The sequence below is a fragment of the Lissotriton helveticus genome, chromosome 5_1 (genome assembly GCF_964261635.1).
Source record: "Lissotriton helveticus chromosome 5_1, aLisHel1.1, whole genome shotgun sequence".
NCBI classification, from domain to species: Eukaryota; Metazoa; Chordata; class Amphibia; order Caudata; family Salamandridae; genus Lissotriton; species Lissotriton helveticus.
In genome coordinates this window covers 1,683,390,015-1,683,414,752 of record NC_136065.1, presented here as the reverse complement: position 1 = coordinate 1,683,414,752, position 24,738 = coordinate 1,683,390,015, and the positions used below count along the sequence as shown (strand labels likewise).

Here is a 24,738-nt window from a genome sequence, read left to right as displayed (position 1 = left end):
TAAAGCCCTGGGTACAGACGATCTGTCAAAAGGAAGCCTAAAGCCCCTCTCACTCGGACGCCCTGACACTCATCTGCCAGGCATCGGGTCACCCTCCATCTTAGTTGAAACACAGGCGCTTCCAACCTACATCGTCGAGCGCCCTTCGTACAGAATTGGTAAAGCACCCTCCACCGATAATTTGGCCACGCTTCGCTCAGCAAGATCCGAGTACCACAAGCACATCTTCCTTGGGAAAGCATCACACTTCAGAACCCTCCTTGACTCAGCCAAAAATAGACCCAAAAAACTATTTGATCTCATCAAGAACTCTAACTACTCTCCCCCAACCTCCAAATTGGAGGACTCTACAAAGAAAGCTGCTGATTTCGCTGTATTCTTTGACGAAAAAGTGAAATCACTTGTGGTTCAGGTCGCTCATCCTACCCCTCCAGAGGAGCGCAAATCACTAGCCATCTGGCAGAACTTCGACCCCATCTCTGAAGATGTCCTCCGCAAGTGCATCCTCGAAACTAAGCCCTCCAACCACTCGCTCGACCCCATCCCTAGTGCCATTGCCATTGAATTCTATACCCTTTCTCTTCCCTATTGGACCACTCTGGTCAACCTCTCCCTCTGTCAAGGCTCCCTTCCTGTTCCCTTCAAATCTGGGCAGGTCACCCCTTTGCTTAAAAAACCCACTGCGGATGCAAATGACCTCAACAACTTCCGCCCCATCACTAACCTACCCTTTCTTGCGAAGATCACAGAAAGATGTGTTGCGAAACAACTCTCTCGTTATATCAAGGACAATGATCTTCTTGACAATTTTCAGTCCGGCTTCATACAAAACTGCAGCACTGAAACTGCCCTGCTGCAAGTGATCGATGACGCGCTGAGAATTTTAGACTCGGGGGGGGGGGTCTTGTATTCTAATTCTCCTTGACCTTTCGGCAGCCTTTGACACTGTCAACCACAACACCCTCCTCAATATTCTTCAACAGAGAATTGGCATGGAGGGCACTGTGCTCAAATGGTTTGCTTCCTTCCTCTCTGACAGATCCCAAAGGATCAAAATAGCGGACAGTCTTTCATCGCCTTTGGCGGTGGGTCAAGGTGTTCCCCAAGGCTCTATTCTTGAACCCACATTGTTCAATCTCTATTTGGAACCTCTGGGAAATCTCTTAAGTAAATCTGGGGTCAACTATCACCTCTACGCTGACGACACTCAAATTTACCTCAAGGTTGCCTCCACTCACGATCTCTCTCTCCTAAGCTCTACCCTCGACTCCATTCATAACTGGATGTCAACACATCAACTGATTCTGAATCCCTCCAAAAACTGAGTTCCTCCTCCTCTCCTCCTCACTTTCTCCTCCCCCGGTGCAATCATGGATGGACCAGATGAATCTGCTGAACAATAAACCCATCATTGTCGACAGCGCAAAATCCCTTGGTGTCATACTCGACACAAAACTCAATCTACTCTCCCACATTAATTCAATTGCAAAATCTGCCCGATACCAACTGCGCCTTCTTTGGGGGATTCGCCGCTTCTTCCCGGTGCATGACCTTAAAACCCTGGCCCAATCGCTGGTCCTCTCCAAACTGGACTACTGCAATTCTCTTCTGACTGGCCTCCCCAAATCCCACCGTGTCCCCCCTGAAGTCTGTTCTACATTCAGCAGCTCGTTTTATCTATGGGGCCAAAAGAAGCGACCACATCACTCCCATGTTATCCTTCCTCTGCTGGCTTCCCATCGAGGCTAGAGCTATCTACAAGACTGCCTGCATCACCCATAAAGCCTTGCACTCCTCCTCTCCACGCTACCTGGCGAATAAATTGAAACTCTCTGGAGGCTCTAGACCATCACGAAATGCGGAAAATCTACTGCTTGAACCTCCCACTTTCAAGAAGGAGAGATCGATGGCCCAATCCTTTTCAGGCAGCGCAGTGAGAATCTGGAACTCACTTCCGCCTCAGCTCCGGACCACCACCTCCTCCCAGGCCTTCAAAACTGACCTCAAAGTTCTCCTTCTTCAAAGACATTTCCAAATGTAATCCATGCCCTCTCTTTTATCTGAAGGAAGCCCTTCAACTACAGAAAAATCTACTTTTCATGACTATGGAAGTGTCTTCCCAGTGTGTTCTTGTGGTTTGAGAGTCTGCCTTTTTTTTGCAGTATTTCCTTCTTCCTGTATCTGGGACTCATGTGTAACATGCACCCGTCACTTTCTCCTGTAACACACTGTTTTCTACCTCTTACATTTGTTTGTTTCGATACCTGCACAAGTGCCACCAGTGCCTACCTAACGTTTGTTCTTGTGCTGGAGTGTCCTCCATATTTTGCAGTATTATACCTCTATGTTTATTTTGTATGCTTTCTGTAACCTGCACACGTCACTTTTTCCTCCTGCAATACAACGTTTGCTACCTCTTGTATTTTGTTGGCTCACGATTGTCACTTTTGTAATGCACCGTTTGCTACCTCTTGTATATTGTTGGCTCACGATTGTCACTTTTGTAATGCACCGTTTGCTACCACTTATATTTTGTTGGCGCACGATGTCATTTTTGCTTCATTTAATGTAACGTTTGCCTTTGTATTTTGCTCACGTGTATAGTCACTTCAGGGCCACAGGAACCCCCCGCCCCCATATAACAAACATCCCGCAAATAACACGCAGACACAAGTGTTAAGATTGGGAAAAATTGCTGCAGGTTTATTGTTACATACAACATTATGTAATCACGTTGGGTTATCTTACGGGCAATCCAAGGGCAGGCCGCATTCTCGCCACCTGCCCGCCTGATGAGCCAATCAGCACAGTGGCGAACCACCCAGCTGCTGATCATTATGATAATAAACTACTCACGCCCCTTGCGGGGCGTATCTAAGCGACCCCCGGTTGCACAGGCCCACAACCGCCCGAAGGACTACTGGGGCGCCGTCTCGGATTCCTAGCCTCCCATGAGGTTCTAGGTTAGGCTCTGGCACCCCTATGTGCCCGCTGAAGTACTGTGTTGCACCTCTCTGTTTCCGGATTGCCCTGTAACTCCGCCTGCAACGAAAAAGGAAACACATTAAAACTCCCTCAGGAGCCCCCCCATAGCTGACACTCAGGGTTAGAGGTAGGGAGGGAAAGAGTGTCCCGACGTGTTCGTCGCAACGTCCGGAGTGGCAAAGAGGCCACCACAACGGCCAGAGGGGGAGATATACCCTCGCCCTGCCAGCCCCGGACGTGCGTCACAGGTCCGCCCACCTCCACCAGGCAACCTGCCCTGAGGAGGGGTGGCAACCATAGCTGGGGGTCGGGGGCAGCCCTACGTGACTAAGGGCCCGCCCTCCTGATGGCCACCGGGTGGCCTCGGGCAGGCGCATAGTCACTTCAGGGCCACAGGAACCCCCCGCCCCCATATAACAAACATCCCGCAAATAACACGCAGACACAAGTGTTAAGATTGGGAAAAATTGCTGCAGGTTTATTGTTACATACAACATTATGTAATCACGTTGGGTTATCTTACGGGCAATCCAAGGGCAGGCCGCATTCTCGCCACCTGCCCGCCTGATGAGCCAATCAGCACAGTGGCGAACCACCCAGCTGCTGATCATTATGATAATAAACTACTCACGCCCCTTGCGGGGCGTATCTAAGCGACCCCCGGTTGCACAGGCCCACAACCGCCCGTAGGACTACTGGGGCGCCGTCTCGGATTCCTAGCCTCCCATGAGGTTCAAGGTTAGGCTCTGGCACCCCTATGTGCCCGCTGAAGTACTGTGTTGCACCTCTCTGTTTCCGGATTGCCCTGTAACTCCGCCACAGCCCGTGCGATGGTCCCCGCCGCCGCACGGGCCCCCCACCAACGCTACTACCTTTACCTGCAACCTTTGCTCAAAAGAGCCTCTTTTAAATAGGGGAGGAATAGGTCAACGCACACAGCGTGAGATGAACCCCATCCGCCTCAAAATAGCCTTAGACTTTGTCCTAATCGTTTCAAGATTGAAGAAACCCCGCCCCTGTATGGGAAGATTTCTTCATGGCGCTGTGCTTTACTTCCTAGACCTGACACTTGCTTGGCACAACTAGCGCCCCATCAGAGACCTGATCCTGACATGACAATTACAATGCCTGAAGGAACCAGGCCCATCTGCCACTAATCTGCAGCTACCCCGTGTCTTACTCCTTAAAACATTAGTGTAACCATCCCCGGGTCGTGTAGTCATTCTACCAGGTAAGTGACAAAGAGAAGAGGAGTGGCCCCTACTGCTGAAGGCGCTTCATATCAATTGATAGGCGTTCCCGCACAAGCCAGGAAACTACAACCTTCACGACAAGCGCCAGCAGGCTACACCCAGCTAAGTTACAACACTGCCAAACGCTGCTCTACGCATAACAGAAAGGCGGTGTGTCATGAGAACGCATGTGCTGCTATACTCAAGGCACCGAGGCATAGAAGTATTAACATATCATACTATGACTAGGACAATGTCCTTGCATGTGCCAATACAGATTTGAAAGTTATTAACAGCAGGCATCACCTGCCCTCTCAGGCTCTAGTCTTGAACAGCTTAGGCCATGCTACCTCGAGATAGCTTGTCTGAACGATAGACTTACTACCACCACACAGGGCTTGCAGGGACTGAAACCAAGTGCCCCCTAAGATCCCGACCTGCATACATGCCATGCCTGCTGACCAACAGCCCCTCTGACACTATTGAGCATATACCCCCGGGAACAATCCCTCTACAGCTAGACTATCCCAGATTCGAGGGGTCATACCCCTGGAAAGAGCCCCAAGATGAGGGGGCCTCTCCTGCTGAATCGCTCCCTGAACTAACTATAGGTGAACCAGCGCATACCACTAAAACCCCACCACACACATTCACACAAGCATCAGCAGACTACATCCAGTAATGTAACTTCTGCCGACACGCAGTTCTCCAATTCAACTGCAACTGTGCTTGAGAATGCTTATGCAACTATACTCAAGCAAAGTACAGAGGGGTATTTCAGTGCGCTAAGCGAAATTAGGTATAACTTGCGAGGTGGACTTACATTTTATACAGGATGGCAAAGGTAAACAGCTGATATCACAAGCCCCCAAGACCTGGAGAAAGCTCAACCCTGCTACCACATGACTAGTTTGTCTATAAAGTTGACTTACGACCCCCGCGAAGGATTTCTGAACCAGGTGCTCACAATATTGGCAATATCAACCTCAGGCCATCTCCTCACCTAAGGAGGAGCACAAGGAAACCAACGGATACTCAGAATCATCACAAGGCTGTTAGGGCGCAAGCCAGGGGAGCCCAACCATGCTAACCCTAAACGATAAACGGTGAGACCAATTCCTGCTAGGAACCCATCGAGCAAGCCACCACCCTTAATAGTGAAACGAACCACAGGGGGCTGGAAACCAGATAGACATTCTGAGACTTCATACAGCTGTTACTTTACTTCCTGAGCAATACTTGATTGAGAGACTTCTGGGGGCCCACTCTTATCCGTAATATTGGCAGTCCAGGCTCGGCAGTGGTTGCAGTTGCTCCACTAGTACGTGAACCGAGTGAACACTGAAGGCTGTAGACCCTACATACTACTGGGAGGCAGCAGGAGCTCCCAGACTGATTGCTCAGCGGGTAGGCTGCCTTCCAGATTCCAGAGCCTAAGAACAGACAGACGATAACAGAATTAAGGATGAGCAAATTAGATTATCGACATTTGACCTTACTACATAGGTTAAATTAAACAGTGCAGGTACCGGGAATGTACAAAGCAAGACTAACTCTACCACTTGGAAAGGCCCCAGGATTGAAATGTGCATGGTTATATAAGTCCTATCAGCTTAGGGCTAGACCTAGGATTTGCTACTAATCTAATTTTGGCACTTCCAAGGTGGACTTCCATACCTTAAAACCATTCCTAGACAGTGCAGTCAGATAATAACCAAAGTGAGGGCCCCACCCAAAGAGCGCCACAGGAGTCTGTCATATGTATAATATTAAGGGCCAATAATAATTTCCACACAACCACAAAAGTCACAATACGCGGCTCGGGGCTCTCCATAGCACCCCACGTGTAATCTATGGTGTGCCTGCTCTTCTGTAAAAAACAGACGCACAACGCCAAATTGCATAAGGAGTGACTGAAAATTAGCACCTTTGGCACACTGATTCCACACTGTTGTGGTCTACGTACATTCTGTTCTGACCTCGCGGCACTATCTCATATGAGATAATGTTAGATGGAGTCCAGAAATGCTCCAATGGCCTTACCAATGCGCCCGAGCAGGTGTCCATGCACATTTACCTGTACACTGAGCGCTCAGCACGCGCCTCCCTGGACCGAGCAGTCATTCAAAGTCTGCTGAGCACCCATGACCCATGCTCAGCGGAGATACAGGCGTCCCAGGCTCCCCTGCACCCGCCGCCGCTACGTTCTTGTGTATGCCTATCTCAGTGAGGGAGTTTCTTATATAGGAAACAGGGGTAGGGTATATTCTAATTCCTGTCCAGCATCCAGCGAAATATTATAGACCAGTCCTATCACATGCTATGCTGGTGACATACTCCCACCCATCCTGTCCAGCATCCAGCTATACTAATATAGACCAGTTCTATCACCTGCAATGCTGGTGACATACTCCCACCCATACCATTGTAGTCAAAAACCACTTTATTCGATTTAGTTAAAAATCATAAAAGCATACTACATTCAAATAAAAGCGACAGTATTACAGCTTGAGAAAATACAAATTCATTGAGTCAATACTATATACAAAATCACACTGTTAAAAAGTTAAAAAGCATCAGTTAAAAACATATGAATCATAGGTTAAAAATACAGCTAGAAATAGGAGTGCAATATTACGCTTTTAGCAGATTACAAATACACAGAACTTTATCCAATTTTGCCTTCCATACAAAAACCCAAGTATTAAATTTTAAGTCTTTTCCTCCTGATCCTGACTGCAGCAACAAGGTAATTGGCCACGCTAAACATAGCCAAGGCAGAATCCAAAAGTTGAAGATACAGGAGGGCTGGTTTAGCCTGTTGGAAGGCTTTGTCCTTCAATAGCGGAACCAAATATTTCTGCCTGGGCACAGTAAAAAAATGACAGAACAACATAAAGTGCATATTGTCTTGCGCTGAAAAGTTATCACAATTACAGACCGGGGCGTCCTCCTCCCTATACCAGCATTGACTATCACAGAGCACCATATAAATCTGATTAAACCGAAGTTTAACCAGAAGCCACCTGTGAAAGGGGATGTTAACAGTAGTAAGGTATGGTTGTATAGAGAGGGAAGTAATGGTCAGATAATGAGCTCTGACCATAGTTTTGGTCAGTTGTCGTTCCTCCCTCTCCATATTTTTGATTTTAACAAAGTTAAGCTTAACCCAATCCAAATCAGATTTCCTTAGGTCTTGGGGGGCCGTAAAAATATCAGGACGTCCAAGAACCAAAGAACATTTCCGAATATATGAAAGCCAAGCTATTTTGTTAAAATTATCCAGTTTTAGAGAGTCCACCAACATTTTATGGTTCAGGCCTAGATTGGTGTTAATCCAGGTCCTTATCCATAACAAAATTGGGGCCATAAGAAGGGTGTCAGAAATATACCCTAGACCAAGTTCCTGGTGGACTGAAAACGTTGCTGTGGACTGTGGTAACCCTAAAATTGATCGAAGGAACTTATTTTCTTCCCTCTGGATCAACTCACCATTCACATACCCCCACAGACCTGAACCATACCTGGCTATTGCCACAGATTTCGCCCTGTAGATGTTTAATAAAGCACCAGTTGGTTTTCCGCCCAGTCTCCTGGAAAAGCTTAAAATGGCGTTAGCCGAACTCCTAACTGCTTTAGTTTTAGCTGTGATTTGGGGAACCCAGCTTCCTCTGGAGTCAAAAATCACACCCAAATAAGTAAAAGATTTGACGTTAGTGATCACGTCGCCATTACAATAGAACTGTTTAGAGTTATTTTTAACAGTCCCAAAAGTCATGACGTGCGATTTAGAATTATTTATCACTAAGTCCAGTGAAGACATAAAATCATTAAAACCATTTAAAAGTCTTTGTAAGCCAATGGGCGTGCGCGCTATCAAGGCTGCGTCGTCCGCGTACAGTAGAACGGGAATTCTAGTCTCCCCTGCACGCGGAATGTCCAAGGTGGCATTTAAAAGGGTTTCCTCAAGTGAATTTATGTAAAGGGTGAACAGCATGGGAGCAAGAATGCAGCCCTGCCGCACCCCCCTGCTTGATTTGAACCAGGCTGTACAATTCCCCTTTTGGTCCATCCTAATAGAGGCTTTTAAATCCTTATGTAATTCAGCCAAAAAATATACAAGGGGTGGATCCAGACCCAGTTTTAATAACATGGTCCACAGCCGGGCTCTATTGACTAAATCAAAGGCTGTGGACAGGTCCATAAACGCGACAAAAATTGATCCCTTCTTAGCAATAGTGTATTTCGAGATTATCAGATGAAGATTGAGGCATTGATCCTCTGTCCCTCTGCCTGTCCAAAACCCATACTGGGTTTCTGCAAGGATGTCATTTTCTAGGGACCAGGTATTAATTCTCGCTAAGAGGACCTTGCCCAATATCTTCATTGAAGAATCCAGTAAAGAAATTGGTCGAAAACACTTGGGGTCACTTCTTTGGCCCTTTTTAAAAATGGGTACTATAGTTGCACATGCCCAAGTTTTTGGGAAACCCCCCTCATGTACACAATTGAAAACATTAGCCAGGATCTCCGCCCATAGCTCAGGTTTGCTTTTGTAGAGGTCCAGTGGAACCCCATCCGGTCCCGGAGCCTTGTTGGCAGCAGAGCCCAAAATTGCCAACTCTACTTCTGCTTTACTAAAGGTTAGCTTGGTGGGGTAGGATAAGGAGTAAGGTATTGCAAAAACCTCCACTATAACATCTGAGCCATATATATGGGAGAAGTGGTTTATCCAGACTGCTTCCGGGATATTTATATCAAGGTCCGAGTTATTGGTGTTAGCAAACAAGGGATTATTAATTATGGCCCAGAATTTGGAGCTTTGATTGAGAGTTGTGGAATCCATTAAAGAATCCCAGGCTTCATCTTTAATGGCTTTTTTCCGTGATTTAACCGCCAAAGCATATTCTCTTCTCAGCTGTGCCACCAGAGGCCTATTTCTGGGCAATTGTTTAAGTGCCCTCAGCAGAGCCGAGTGAGCCTTTGAACAGGAGTGGTCGAACCACCTAAACACTGGGGCTGGGCCCCTCCTAGGTCTTTCTGTAAGCTCTTTATCTATTCTTGTACAGATAGCTTCAAAGGCACCAACAACATCCCCCCCCCTACTCACTCCATCCCGACATTTCTCGATTTCTACTGCCATATGTTGTTCAATTTGGCCATGAAAGTCCTTCGGACATACCTTGCACTATTTCAGGCGCCTTCCCTGGTCACTACTCCTTACATCCCTAGCAGAGCTAGACATTTGTTCCCCTTTACGTAAACCAGAAAGAGTATCCAAAACCAACAGCACCGGATTATGGTCACTGAACCCACTTACAACAGCATTATAAAACAAAACATAGCGTAAGAGCCCCGGGGACATAAAAAAATAATCAATGATTGTTTCGCTACCCCACGCGTTATACGTGGGAACTCGAGTTGTATGGTCTTCGAACCCTGGCTCATATAAATCGTTGGATGATAACAGAGTTTCCATTGCCATGCCCTTAGGGCTATGTTCAAAATGAGGCAATGACGTGTGATCTGGGCCGGTATCATCTACAATGTGGCAATGAAACTTACATAAGTGTACATTAAAATCACCCATCATAATTAACTGAACAAAAGTGGTTTGATTTGACATATAATTCGTTAAAAAGGCCGATATGCCATCTAAGACAGCATTGGGGGCCCCCCCTTGGGTTGCGTTATAACAATTTATGAACAAAATCTTGTTCTTGTCTAACAGACAGATTTCCACCAACTGGAAGGAAGGAGATGAACTGGGTATTTCTCTAACCTTCCCTGCCAATTTAATTGAGACAAGCAATAACAGGCCCCCTCTGTCCCTTCCCGCCACGGAGCTCTGGGCATCAACAAAAAAAGATCTATAACCATCTAGCCAGAACCCCTTTCCTTGCGACCAAGTTTCTTGCATGGCAACTATGTCATATTCCTTCAATTGTTGTATCCAGATAGGATCATCCTGCTTTGCCCGTAGGCCCGCAATATTCCAAGATAATAACCTGATATGCCCTTCGCCCACTGATAGTGGGGCATCTGTAACAATTGTGGCCATGTCCTCTGATATGTTGGCCACTGCAGAACCTAAACATGGGGCAGTCAGGTTTTCATGTGCGGGCACTAGTCATACAGTATCCATGCTATCAGTGAGGGCCGCAAACCTATTTGATAACAATAAATCGTTTGTGGGGAAGCTCCTCTCAGCATTAGGTAACCCAATCCCCTTAGTAGGCTTAGTAACCCAATCATTAGTTACCGCTGATGAAATAAATTTGTCCTCCGCCCAGGATTTTTCAAAAGGGTATGTCGTATTATTTTCTACGCCTCTCAAACTATGAGCTCGAGGATAAAAAAAGCCAAGAGGCATAGCCCGGACACCTTTGCTTACAGTGTCCAAATGGGAGTCATCCCAAAAGAGTCGACAAGCGACGTTTCTGGATTTGAAATTAACAATGACACAGTCTCCCAATGCCTTTTTCTTACTTGTGCCCACCCAGTTAACCCTTCTGCTTGACAGAATATTGTCAGCAATATTGCTTTCACCTGTGCAATTAGCATTACACCATTTTTTTACATGCCTAAGAAGGGTATCATGTTGTTCCACCTCCCCCTCTTTGAGTTTTGGCACGTTTACAAGGATTGCGACAAAGGGTGTTGCCTCTGGCGGTAAATTTACTGGGGGTACCCTTTTTGCCACAGCCTCCTGGTGGCTTCTTTGGTTTGCGGGGGAAATTACTTGGCGGGCAACCTCCATTGAGGGAATGTATATTCCCTTATCCACTATCCCTTTTTTGTGAACAGGATTATCAATATTAACTATAGGGGGACTAGCCAACCTAGTTATGGGTTGACCCCCACCCTTAGGGGCAGACACCTGCACAGCTACTGGGAGAGATGGTGGGGCCCGGGAAATGAGAGCATCGTTAATACGATCACATTTAGCCATAAGATTCTTAACACAGTCCTTCAAAGTCTCGTTAATGTCAGAGGCAATCTGGACCAAGGCAGATTCCAGTCTATCTGTGAACAGTTTTTCTAGGAGGGCTGCGATACAATCCTCAGTTACATAAGTTGGCTGTTGAAGACCAGACTGACCAACTGGCGACCGTTCGACACCCCCCGTGCTCGATGGAAATGTTGGTATCACAATTTCGGGCAAAGCCGGGAACGGAAGAACTGTGGCAGATTGAGGCAAAGTAGGTCTACATGACTCAATAATGACCCGTGGCTCCAACGGGATACAGTTTAATGTAGAGGCTGATACATTAGAAGAATTGGCAGCCCCAGGCCTGGGAACAAGCCCCAGCTCACGCTCGGACTCAGCGATCTGCGTAGACAATTCTCCCACCTTAGATGTTAAATAAGTAATGATGCTGGTGGTGTATTTAGGTACCTTCGCCTTACCCTCGCCTGCCGCCGCTGTAGCAATTTTCCGCTTACTCATGATGAAAGTGATATGGCCCGTCCCGTCCCTGGTCGTCCTTGGACGGCCTTAGACGGCCCGCCCGCGCGCGTCCCGCGAGGCGGGAGGAGAGGCTCGCTCTTATGCGCCTCCGGGCGCGGGAGTGTTACGCTGCTGCCGGTGTCCCCGTGTGAGAGCAGGGGACGCTGGGTGATGTAGTCTCGACGCTCCCCCCTCTCGGCAGCCGCGGTGCTGGAGCGGCGGCGGGGGAGAGCGGAGCAAGTCTGCAGGGTAGTTTTAGTTTGAGCAATCAATAGATCAAACTAAACCTCTCTTGTCGCGATGAATTCAAAGTCAGATAAGTGCACATAAATCTTTCTAGTACACAACAGTATTCGGTCCCCGTCGACTGCAACCCTGGCTGTGCAATCTCCATTGTAGAAACTACCTGCAAGCTGATCTATAGCTTGATAGGGGAGTACCAGGCGACATTAAAGTAGAGTTATAAGCTATAGTATAACACTGAAAAGAAACCACGATACATGTGCAATATGACGCCCAGTGTCACTCCCACTCCCAGAATTTACAAGGGGCAAAACCGTCATTAAAGCTCTGTCACTAGAACTAATGAGCAGGTCGTACTAGGATCTCTTCAGCAACTCCTGCAAGAATCCCCAACGAAAGATCCGATAATAAGATGAGTAGAAAGCGGGCGGGGCCTCAAGGCCTTATCGTGCCTGCATCATGCCTCGATGAGACAGCGCAAGTGCTGCCAGGGAGAGACCAAGGCCTATACCCTGCATGTATAAAGAACAAAGTATAACGAACTGTTATAAACTGCAGGAAACAGCTTCATTTTAACTAATCACAAGAAAGAAATGTTTGGTAATATGCGAAATCAAATTCTATCTTCGACAGTGATCTAACACCACGAATACAAAGTTTTTGGTAGACACACCACATGCAAGCAACAATGCCGCTTTGAGAAACTCACTGGTTGGATTAAAAGACCGAACAGGGTAGGAGTAACTACAGTAAGAACTCGTGTGGGCAAGCCGCCTATCCACTATAGTTCCCTTCTATCAATAATTTGGTCGCGTGATATATCCTATTTGGACCTCAGCAATAACTTGACGTTGCCTGTTAGGATGGCATTTTTGGACTCTACTGGTCCTGCGAACTCTGGCACCGGGGGGTCTTATGCCGGGAGCAGCAATACCAGGGGGGCAGTAAACTCCCAGCACGGAATATTCCCTGGGCAGCTTTTGCTAGCAAAACGTGGCATCCTTGAGTTCTTCTTATCTAAGTTACAAGACAATCAGGAAAGAAGGTGTGGTAATGCCATGCATCCATAGCTGTAGACAGTATTTTTAAGAGTGTTTATGGAAAGCACGAACTCCAGACTCCGACATACAACACTGGTTGGGATTGGCATTAGAATAATAATGCACTCCTAACCAAACAAACCCTTTTTGGACATAGGATAAAGAGACTGGTAAAAGTGTAAGGCTCCAATCCTAACTTGCAGTTCGCAGGCAATTCTGTGATGACAGTTAATAGCTCACAGAACTACATTAGGATTCTAACTTATAAACGACGCTTTGCATAGCGTACAGATCACATGAAGTTCTGGAGCATCGCCGAGGCTCAAACCCGGGACCCATAAATCCCCTCGCGGGTAGTAGCCTCCCCGTGCTGTAACCGACCTGGGCCGCGACCCCCCCTCACCCCGCAAAAGTTCAACTGTAGCTCCCGCAGACTGGCAGCCGACCAGGACGAAGCTGGCGAAAGACACCATGCTGCAGAAGGCATTCTTTCTATCCGTGAAGTTCTCTTCTGGCCTAGCGGGGCGTGCTGGCATTACTTCCCTACTCCGTACCTAACAACGCATACTACTCAGACTGCTGGGCGCAAAATGGTGAAACTCTAAACGAACCAGCAGGCAGTGCTAATAGGGGTCTGCTTCAAAATGGCCCGTACCAAAAACTGCGCATACCTCATGGATGGCTACGCTGTACTGGGCGCCAGACAGATATCCCGCTGTGCGAACCAGCGGCAGTGCATATACAGAGGTCTACTACATGAATGGCACGTCCATAGACTGCGCATACCTCAGTTAGTTTCACCAAAGTGGGCGCTTGCACGGAAATGCAACAAAATGGGGGAAAACCCGTACCTTGTATTCCCCCCCCAACATACATTCAAAGGAAATGCCCCATCAATATGTCCGAACTTACCCACATGCGCAGGTATTGACGAACTGAGCTCCCAAATTCCTTGCCCACCGGCGCCAAAACACGTCTAGCGCCGGACAAAGAAACAAGCCGCCCCAGAAAATGGCCGCACTGGACGCCAATACCCTAAGCGCCGAACATCACACCATGGTGTCACCAAAATGGCCGCACCCGTCCACTATTACACATGTGCACCAAGTAGTCGAGCACAACTGCCAAGGACCAGCACCATCCTCAGGCTTGCCCATCCATTTATGCGTGCACTTAACAAACACTGCGTTATAGAAATAGCGCAGTTCTAAATGTTGGGAGACTGACCAAAGTGTGTCAGCACAACAACCTACAACAGACGTGCCGCGAAAGGCCCGAAGACAGCCGCCACCCACCAAGCCACAGGGCCCAATGGTACACGTAGTTACACCAGCACCGCCCGGCCACAAGTCCACATACCTCCGATCCAAAATTGCGCCTCCATGCCAAAAGTGGAAACCTCCCTCAGGATGTGACGCCTAGCATGCCGCTGCACACAAACTTCAATTGCCAAGTCCAGGTGGGAACCCCAGCCAGGAGAGAGTAGCCAAGATGGCCACACCAGGGCGCCATTAACCATGTGTGACGCAGCTGAGGCAAAGATGGCCGCATCCGGGCGCCATTGCCCACGTGTGCAGCAACTATTCGCAAATGCCTACACATGCATGCAGTGACCCATCGCCATCCTATGCCCCCACACGCCACACTTGCGAAACCGGAGCACTCGGTTTGAACAATGACCGGACCCCCGCATGACAACGACCTAGCTACGCCCAGAGCAGAAGGCTCACACTGTAAAATAATGTGAGTAAAAGTTAAAGTTGAACATAAACACTATCTGCGGAATGTAAAATCTATGATGCGCAGAAACCAAAGGCCGTGGCTATTACCCGGGACACGCATATAACGGGGTTCTCTACGTGCCTGCACAATACCTAAGCATGGCTGCCGCCGCAATTCGCTTACCCTCATCTGTAGTGTCCTAGCATGGACACGTTCTAGTGTTCCAGTGTGATGTAACTTACTTTACACCCACCCACCACAGACGTCATGGTGTCACATGACGCTGTCAATAAATGGGGCGGAGCGCACGTGCTCGGGGCGATTCCCACTACCCTCATCTGGTGTCTGTGTCAGGTCATTTTACTGCTCCTAACATGCGGGCCTAGGGCCCTCCACCACAAACCCTACAATGGCGACGAGGCCGGTAGTGCAGCCCATGCGTGCCACTACCCACTGCTAAATCTACTAGAAATAGGGGAAGAGAGCTGCCCATCTAGAGGGCATCCCCTGTGGCGAGGCGCGACGCGCCGAGAAGACCGGTGGGCACGTCGGAGCCCCGCAGTGACTGGGAGCCCCTCAGCAAGCCGACCGGAGCCCACCCGCGTCAACCGCCACCAACGAGTGCCACCGAAAACAAGCGGACCGCCCAGTGCCCACCTGCGACGGCCGCGTGGCTGAAAACCCCCACCGGAGAGGTACACGGGCCGGGCGGAGCCCACCCGCCGCGACCGCGACGGAGCATCTGGCCCGCCGGCCGAAGGTGAGCCCCACGGGCGAAGTGCCCGCCATGAACTGTGCCCAGCAATAAGCAGCGCCAGCGGAGCCTACCCGCGGCCTGCCCAAGTCATTCCCTGCCCCCGCCGCGTGTGTGCATCGAAGCGTGGGGCCCAGTGACTGGAAACAGCGCGAAGGAAAGTGCGGCCGGACCCGCAACTGACTGAATCAACGAGGGGGAGGGAGCGGAGTAGCTAACCGCCTCCCGACCCCCCTCGCAATGTGATCCGGGCCAGCGGAGCCCACCCGTGGCCCGCCGGTAGCGACACCCCAAAGGAGGACTCTGCAGCGCCAGCGGAGCCCACCCGCGGCCTGCCGGCGGCACCCCCAGTGACGAAGAGACACTGCAGAACCAGCGGAGCCTACCCGCGGCCTGCGAGGTAAATGGCAAGTCTCCGCCGCGCAGCGTGTGTGAGGAAGGGCTGCTGCGGCGGGAGACCGGAGAGTGGAGCCTGCAGCAGCTGGTAATTAGGCAGAGCCGGCGGAGCCTACCCGCGGCCTGCCTTAAGCACCCCCGCTCAGGGAAAGGTGACCGGAGCGACGCGCTCCCCGCCTGGGGAAGCCTCATCGACCCCCCCCCCTCGCGAGGACTGCCGAGGCTGCGGCGGGCGGGGAGGGGAAAGAGGGAAGCGCCTGCGCGCGGCCGGCGCCGCCGCAGATCGGAGGAGCCCCCACCTCACCGCGTGGGCTCCATGGAAGGGAGAGCATTTGTTAAAGCGCCTGGAAGCGGCCGGCGCCGCTGAACTGAGCTGCGACCGTGCCGAGGAGACACTGGCTGCCGGGGGCCTCGCATGCCGGGGAAAGTGAAAGTGCTGGCAAGAATCAAACATTTAAACCCCCCCCCTGTCCAAAACTCTGCACGCACAGGCACTCCTATGTGCCCCCACCCTGTGAGCAAACACAGAATTTGGCAAGAAAAGAGACTCACCCAGCTCCCTGCTACCAGCAGCTCCAGCCCCCCTGTGCACCGAGAGAGCACAGACAATAGAGTGCTCAATCAGGGAAGAAGGGATCAAGCAAGGCAGGCTGCTGACACAGTGAACACTGCCACCCAGTGGCCGAAAGTCAAAGCGCACCTGCATTTCAAAAAAAAAAAATAAAGAAGAACTAAAACAAGCATTGCACAACGCCAGAAGACTCATGCAGCAAGGAAGTTCTTAACAGCGCAAGTAACAGCGAAAGCGTCTAAACTCCCGCAGCAAGAAAGCATCCACCCTCTCACTCAGCAAGTAACTGCGCAACAGCGCCAGCGACACCCACACACACCAGCAAGGAGTCGGCGACTGCCACTTCCAACGCGACGTGGGAAAAGGCACCAATGCCTCACAAAGCATCCAAGCACTGACGGCTGCCAAGCACTAAAAGAATGTCCAGGGAAACGACTGCCGCGATCAAAGGACGGAGAGAGCAGCGACGCCTTGTGGCCACAGGCGCTCACCGCATCATCAACTACTCCCGTCAACGGTCCAAAGCATCAAGTACCCGACGACAGCCAAAGCAGCAAGTACCCAACGTCCCGCCACAGGCGTCCCAGAACCCTGAACAGTAAGTGCGCAAACAACGCGCCACGTGGCGACGCACAGCCACCGCCTGCAGAAAAAAGAATGCATGCAGCGCCATCGCGCAGAACAATCTTCGCGAGCGATCGCCCATCAAGTGCCGACCCGCGACAGATCCATGGCGCCTCCCAGGAGCCGATCCCCAGAATGATCGCCCATCAAGTGCCGACCCGCGACAGATCCATGGCGCCTCCCAGGAGCCGATCCCCAGAATGATCGCCCATCAAGTGCTGACCCACAACGGGTCCCCCAGGAACTGTTGTAGCGCAAAGTCCTACAGGACGACCGAAAGCAACCTGCCATGCATCGGCAGAAGTGGACCACCAACCGGTCCAGGACGTTCAACCATGAACAGGTCTACAAACATGGACCCCCGAACGTCACCAACAACCATCAAGAAAAGAAAGCATCAAGAAAAGAAGGTTCGCGACACCAACTCTGGCTGCTGAGGAAGAAGGAGAAAGTGTCCCCGACGAGGACAAGACCAGGGGTACACATGCAGGGTGCGCGCACTGTATGGAGGACCCAGGTCAGAAGAGAAGATACAAGTTTGGTCCAAGTGATGTCGCGATGCAGAAGGAAGAAAAGGAGAGATCTGAGTGGCACGTTTGCCACCGTGAAAAGGAAGGATGAAAAGGAGAGATCTGAGTGGCACGTTTGCCACCGTGAAAAGGAAGGAAGAAAAGGAGAGATCTGAGTGGCACGTTTGCCACCGTGAAAAGGAAGGATGAAAAGGAGAGATCTGAGTGGCACGTTTGCCACCGTGAAAAGGAAGGAAGAAAAGGAGAGTTCTGAGTGGCACGTTTGCCACTGCGAAAAGGAAGGAAGAAAAGGAGAGATCTGAGTGGCACGTTTGCCACCGTGAAAAGGAAGGAAGCATATCCATGTGGCCTGTTGCCACAATTAAGAGTAGAAGGAGAAGTCAGTGCGAAGCAACGTCCTCACAGAGAAACAACTAAGGAAAGACAGAGAGGAGTGCAGGAAGACGAAGACCGCTCACTCCCGAAGAGAAGTAAGGTGACAAGTGCCAGGACAACAGTGAGAGGAACACGAGGCCGGAAGAACACCAGTGGCAAAGAAGACCAGCTGACAGACGATGTTTCCGCACACCCAGGATCTGCGGAGAGGAGCAAGCGAGACCGTTAGTGACATCCACCTTTGGGGTCACACGGACACTGGACACATGCCAGCCGTGGTGACCCAGGGGCAGAGGCCTCCGGGACGCAGTCCCCGCGACGAGAGACGGTCCTCCGACGCCCATCCGAAAGGTCCGGGGAGGGCGAAGACATCGCAAGCAAAGGCAGAAACCAACAGCTACCTTGGGACGAGGCTGCGGAATCTGAGGTGAGACACATCGTCTCTTCCATACCCCCACTGACGGCGGCGCAGGAACAACTGATGTGGACACATCCAGCCCAGCGCGAATCCGAGAAAGAGGACCTCAAGGATATCCCGTGGCAGGGGAACACCGACGAGAGGGGTCATCCTAGTGAGAGGGATGCCTTGCAACGGATCTGACTTTTGCTAAGTAAGACAAAGACCACAAGTGAAACCAAGGCCGAGACCGGTATGTGAATATCATTTCACGGCGAACAACAAGAACTCTAACTGCACCCGTTGCCACGGAAGTCAACACAAGAAAGACTGTGAGGACAATTTGGTTGCAGAGTCATCAACAGACTGTTTCCATCGAGCACCACAAACCGGTGCCACTGTGAACTGATGTTACCCGCAACAGGTTGAACACCATCTGTGATTCCAAGCAGCGGTTGATTGAAAGACACTGCGGAAGCTGAACACTTGACTACACCCTGATACATGTTATTTTCCCCACAGGTTGGTTTTTGAATGTGGGTCCTTGCAATTAAAAAATGGGAGGGATGTAGTGTCCTAGCATGGACACGTTCTAGTGTTCCAGTGTGATGTAACTTACTTTACACCCACCCACCACAGACGTCATGGTGTCACATGACGCTGTCAATAAATGGGGCGGAGCGCACGTGCTCGGGGCGATTCCCACTACCCTCATCTGGTGTCTGTGTCAGGTCATTTTACTGCTCCTAACATGCGGGCCTAGGGCCCTCCACCACAAACCCTACATCATCCACACGGACGGAACCATTATAACATGTGCGATCTGGTGCAGATACCGAGCTGGCTGCCGCAGACCATGATAAGCCTCTTTGCACTTTTATCGCCCAACCTAAATTGTTTGAAAACGTCCCACCTTATGATCACAAGTAGCAGGAAGAACAAAACTGCAGTCGGACTCAAAACGGGCAAAGTTAAATAATTGACTTTTAACAACGAGAGTATATTCTGGAGAATACGTGCATCGACCCCTCAACCTCTCGCATGCTGAGCGAGTGCTCTTCCCTTTCTGTAAAGTCAGAAACAAGCATTTACCAACCGTATCAAGAATTAGTCCGTTATCTAAAATATTTCCCATAATGCAGCAGAACCCGCAGACAACAAACCTTCACTGTACGCAGTGCTGTACGAAGAGCTGCCGACCACATTGTCCCGTGCCTGAAAACGCGGTTAGAAGGACCTCACGCCGCCATACACGCGGGAAGTAACTAACTTTCGGCTATGACCCTTGGATTCTCGCACACGCTCACTGCAAATTCCTCCGAACGGTGCCCTCATCTCTAGAGCTTCCTTGTTAACATTTGGCTGCCCGGGCTGACACGATCAATAGCTGAAAACACAAAAGGACCTCACCAGGTACCCCGCACCAGTGCCCAGGAGCGATAAAAGGGCAACACACGCGTTTCCTAATCCCTCACGCTACACCCTCACGCTACACATAAGAGGCTGAAAATGGGCACCGGTTGCCTGCACATACAGGCATAGGAGGAAAGTATATATTGTAAAACCTTCAGTTTAAGGACGAACGCTCTGCGCACTGAGCCGAGACGGGCTAGAAATCTCCCGGGGCATTTGGCAGAGGCATGCCCCCCGACCCACGGAGGGGCAGAGGCACCACCGCTGACCCTTCAATGAAAACGCCGTAACCCCCGCCAGCCTCCCGACTCACCACAGAGAAACACGCCGGCGGCGAACCACAGCAGACAACACCCGACGCTAGACATGCCTCGTCCAGACCGACTTCCGGCCGACCTTCGGGGGCACCGGACAGAGTGTCCCGACGTGTTCGTCGCAACGTCCGGAGCGGCAAAGAGGCCACCACAACGGCCAGAGGGGGAGATACACCCTCTCCCTGCCAGCCCCGGACGTGCGTCACAGGTCCGCCCACCTCCACCAGGCAACCTGCCCTGAGGAGGGGTGGCAACCATAGCTGGGGGTCGGGGGCAGCCCTACGTGACTAAGGGCCCGCCCTCCTGATGGCCACCGGGTGGCCTCGGGCAGGCGCAATGTTCTCATGTATCAGTTCTGTTCCTATTGTGAAGCGCTCTGACACCTTCGGGTAAAGTCCGCGCTATATAAAAATGCATAAATAAATAAATAAATAAATAAAAATGCTCAGAGGACCTCCTGTTTACCCTGTGCGCGACTCCGGGCCATCCTTGTCCCCGGTCGCCACAGCCCACTCGCCGCTCTTGCTGCGGCTGCGCACCTCCACGCCCTGAGTGTACCCTCACCTCCACGCCTCCTGCTCCTACTTCCGCTGCTCGCGGCACGCCGGGATTCGTAGTCAGCAGGTGAGGCGACGAGATATCCGGGCAGGAGCTGCCAGTGCCGGCTGTAAGAAGAGGCGGTGTCAGGTGAAACTCAGCAGCTGTGGGTACTGTCCGACTTCATGCGTGCGATAATCCTTTAGTTGTAGTTTAAGGTTGTGGCCATACGGCCAGAGCTGCCGTCCTTGTATAAGGTAACTGGTACTCGTGTAAAGCGCGCCTATACCTTCGGGTCGATTTCACGCTATAAAAATCTGCAACAAAAAATATGGTTGAGAATGTTTGCATGGCATGGGGGCGACGTGTTTTGCGTTACGGCACTGTTAGAGGAAAGAGTAGCTTCAGTGAGCCTGGGCGTGGAAGAGAACTGTAGCCTGGCGCTTGTGACGTGCGTAGGGCTCAGCGTGCTCTTTGATGGCAGGTGTATGCTGCCTAGTGCTTTGGTTGTGTTGTGATGGTAACCGAGCTGGAATAGTGCTCAAAATTGTCTGAGCCTAACAGTAGAGGCTAACATTTGTAAGTCCCTTGTCAGGTTAACGGCGTGTGTAGATCCAGGGGGTCCCACACTGGCAGTATATGCTGGTGGTGAGTGCAGTTGTCGTGAGTCTAAGTCTTGTGGGAGCTGGCCTGTGGTTGTCAGTCTGGCAGTGCCTGCTGGGGATTGAAGTCCGGTGCGTAATAAGACTAGTGCATTCTACAATTTGTACTCCGGCCGGTATGAGGGCAGTGCGTGCCTGGAACACGGGTCTACAGTGTGTTGTAAGCATTGCATGTTGGACGAACCGGCGCAAATAATTCACTCCACACCAAGTAAAGTGAAAAGACTGCGTCACTAGATCAGGTCTGATCATTAAATAACAAACCCGTACGTAAACACCTTACTGACTAAAAACTCCTCCTCACTAATACACAAATACTGCAAAACAAATTCCATCCAAAATTAACCTATCCTACTACTTTCCTTTAACTCAACTACCAAATACACTCTCACCCTGGCCCATTAGTCGCTACCCATGTTAAAGTCACCCCATCTTCATCCCATGACCTCCTCGCCTTATCCACCCTCTTGTTCCCTGACCAGACCCCCCCCCCCAAAGTCACCAAGGATCATACCCTGCAACAACCCCCATTATATCCATTCTAATGTTAACCACCATCAACTAGGAAAACACTAACATTGAAGTTTCCTATCCCGCCTAATCCCCCCCCCCCCCTTTTTTTTTTTTTAGACCTCGCCTGCAAAAGTGCATGCGATCTCACTTGGGAGAGGCATTGTATACAGGTAGCTTGCAGCCCGCCCATTGCTTAACATTTGTAGGCTTAATTGTCACTCTTTTTTGTGGCCTTCTAATTGGCCAGTGCGTGCTGGCTTCACTCCCTCTTCGTTTAGCTGGAGCATGGACCAAGTACTGATTTCTTTAGCTTGATTGCTGTCCTTCCACCGATCACGCTGTAAATAAAGTACTACTTTTTTTATCTTCTTCCTCGTCATCCTTGTTGAACCTCTTGCAGTTGTGTTTTACTTTGCCACACACACTTAAAAGTAGCCCTCTGCTCCTTTGAAATGGATGTTTATTTGGGCAACATATGTTATCTTTTATTGTGGCAACATATGTTATTTACTTCCAAATGTATTTTCACTACTTTCTTTATGTGATAGTTTAAAAAAATATTTTCCCCTTATGGGGAGAGTAACTGATTAGCTTAGAATCACAGGGGTGTTGGCAGAGACTTAACAAGCATTGGCAAAGCAAATAGATGGCATCTTTGAGACTGTTGTCTCTGCCATTGCCTTTTGTTCATGCTGTATAGCATGGGCACGGACGACTTTGGCAATTATTGGTAGCCACGCTGTATAGCAGTGCAACTGCTGTACACCATTGCTAAAACATTTTTTAAAAAGCACGAGGATGCATCCAGCGCCTATGCACTTTTCAAAAAAAGTGCATAAGTGCATTAGCCCTGGCTGCATCATAGCACTTTATTAAAATCGTTTTAGACATACTGCAAAGCTTCTGCACTGCGGTACAGCACAGCATGGCTACAAAAAATTGCCAAAGCCAATAGCTCTCATAGGTGAGATGCACTGGCTTTGCCAATGCTTGTCTGATCTTACCAACCTCATCCTCACAAATGCTCCCCCAAAATCTGCTCGATCAGCTACAACTCATCCAAGTAATATTCATTACCCAAAATGGATACGTGTATCCTATCCTACCAAAATACGTTTTGATTATTTTGAACTATGTCAACATGCTTCAAAACATAAATTCCCAAACTGGTGCAAAACTCTCTGATCGCACGGTTTACCTTCTACCTTTGTTTCTCAATTGCACTCTGTTTCTTAGCTCCCCTGGAAATACTTCTTTGTTCGAGCTCTGTCGACAAAATGTGGGTTCCTGACCACATCTTTTGGGCAGAAAATATTACTTTTCATGTTTTTCAACAAGTAAGTTGTTGTATATTAATCCTACCTTTGTTTCCATGCTTTTCCTCTGTTTTGCCTTATGTCACATATTCCAGAATGTAGATGGCTCTGGCTCTTCCTGACATTTTAGGTTGAGACATTTTGTGCCTGGTCAGCTTGTATTGAAGATGCCTGCTGTTTCCTTTCTGCAATAAACCTGCTCTTATACACCCGGCTTAGCTGTGGACTTTCTAATCAATCTGTTCCTTTTCCTTGTCCTAGTTCCTCTATGATCATTTCCAAGTCTCAAAGATGTCGTAGACCACCTTTGTATCTGAATGATTACTGTTGTGATTAGTTTTTGTTCAAAGAGTTGAGATGTGTTCCTTTCATCGCCTTAATTTTTTATTTTGTTTTTCTGTCTTAAGTTTTATTTCTTCGTTTGGTTTTCTTTTCTTGATTCTTATGTTGTTTGTTTTCAACGAGAGAAGATGTGTTGTATATTTATCCTACCTTTGTTTCCATGCTTTTCCTCTGTTTTGCCCTATGTCACATATTCCAGAATGTAGATGGCTCTGACTCTTCCTGACATTCTAGGTTGAGACAGTTTGTGCCTGGCCAGCTTGTATTGAAGATAACTGCTGTTTCCTTTCTGCAATAATCCTGCTCTTATACACAGGAAGCCTCCGAGTATTCTACAACATAAATCGACAATAACTGTACAAAGTCATTTTCAACTAATGCAGTACCAGGAGATCTGGGCAGCCTCTTCCCTCAAAGAACTGTGCTAAACAAAGAAGTAATTGTCTCTCAGACTCATCCCATTGCTGCCCCACCAAGGTACCATAACACATGCTCCATCAAGACCAAGTTTCTTGCCAAAAGACGCAGTCTCTGGTTGCTTTGCCAACCAAGGAACAAATAAATGCCCAACGTTCCAGACCAATGTGAGCACACTACGGAACTCCTGAACATAGCCTACGTCAATAAGAACAAGGAAACTTATTCGCTAAACATGGTAAAACTTCACCTAAGTTAGTGTACTGAACCGGACATACGTCTTATAGCATTTAGAGTGCCACCTGCCTGTTTTCTTCACTAGCTTTTCAGACCTACCCAAACAAGACGTCTCTGTAGCAGCCTTGGTTCTAAAAGAATGTGTCCCATAATCATAAGCATTAAGTCCAGTTAAAACTTTCCACAGGACCTATATCACTTGAAACTGCTTCAAAGGCAAACCGTTACTGTATTCAGAAATATCCTTCCCTCAAAGTCGCCTCTCCGCTTCAAGAACAAAGACAACACCTTCACTGGGCAGCGCAGTTCATCCCCAGAACTGAGCAAAACCACTTCCTGCCCTGTTTCATTTATTTGTTTTGTAACCCAACGCTAACCCTTTCCTCTTCAGTAACCACATCCTTACTACTTAAAATCTTCGCCCTTACCCCAAACAATTTTGAAATGCAACCCAAAAAGCACACAAACCATGCATAGTATTGACTCCCAGTGAGAAAAACAAAAGAAATGCAATGAAAATAAGATGTCATTCAAGAAAACTTCAAAAAGAGGTTAGGAATCTTCAATATGGTAGTGCAGTGAATGCAGCAACCGCGAGACATGTACGCGGGCGGTGAAGACTTCAAGTATTTTATGTCAACCAGATGGTTGATTCTATTTGAGAACTG

At 49.3% G+C, this 24,738-nt stretch overlaps 2 protein-coding genes across 2 annotated transcripts in view; one reads left to right on the top strand and one right to left on the bottom strand.

The window, feature by feature from the left end:
* Positions 1 to 10,347: 10,347 nt before the first annotated feature.
* LOC144756507 (uncharacterized) lies at positions 10,348 to 19,219 on the bottom strand. Its single transcript, XM_078646307.1, has 2 exons — positions 19,105 to 19,219; positions 10,348 to 14,856 (listed from the first exon to the last, which is right to left on the bottom strand). Exon 2 carries the CDS (start codon positions 11,665 to 11,667, stop codon positions 10,348 to 10,350), a length of 1,320 nt encoding a protein of 439 aa, XP_078502433.1. The 5' UTR covers positions 11,668 to 14,856; positions 19,105 to 19,219.
* Positions 19,220 to 20,613: 1,394 nt separating this feature from the next.
* Positions 20,614 to 24,738, top strand: part of THTPA (thiamine triphosphatase) — a gene marked incomplete at its 5' end in the record, with an annotated part of 143,953 nt that continues 139,828 nt past the window's right edge. Inside the window, one exon of the mRNA XM_078640612.1 lies at positions 20,614 to 20,749. Coding sequence (XP_078496738.1) covers positions 20,614 to 20,749 — 136 coding nt within the window. The remainder of the gene's footprint in view (positions 20,750 to 24,738) is intronic.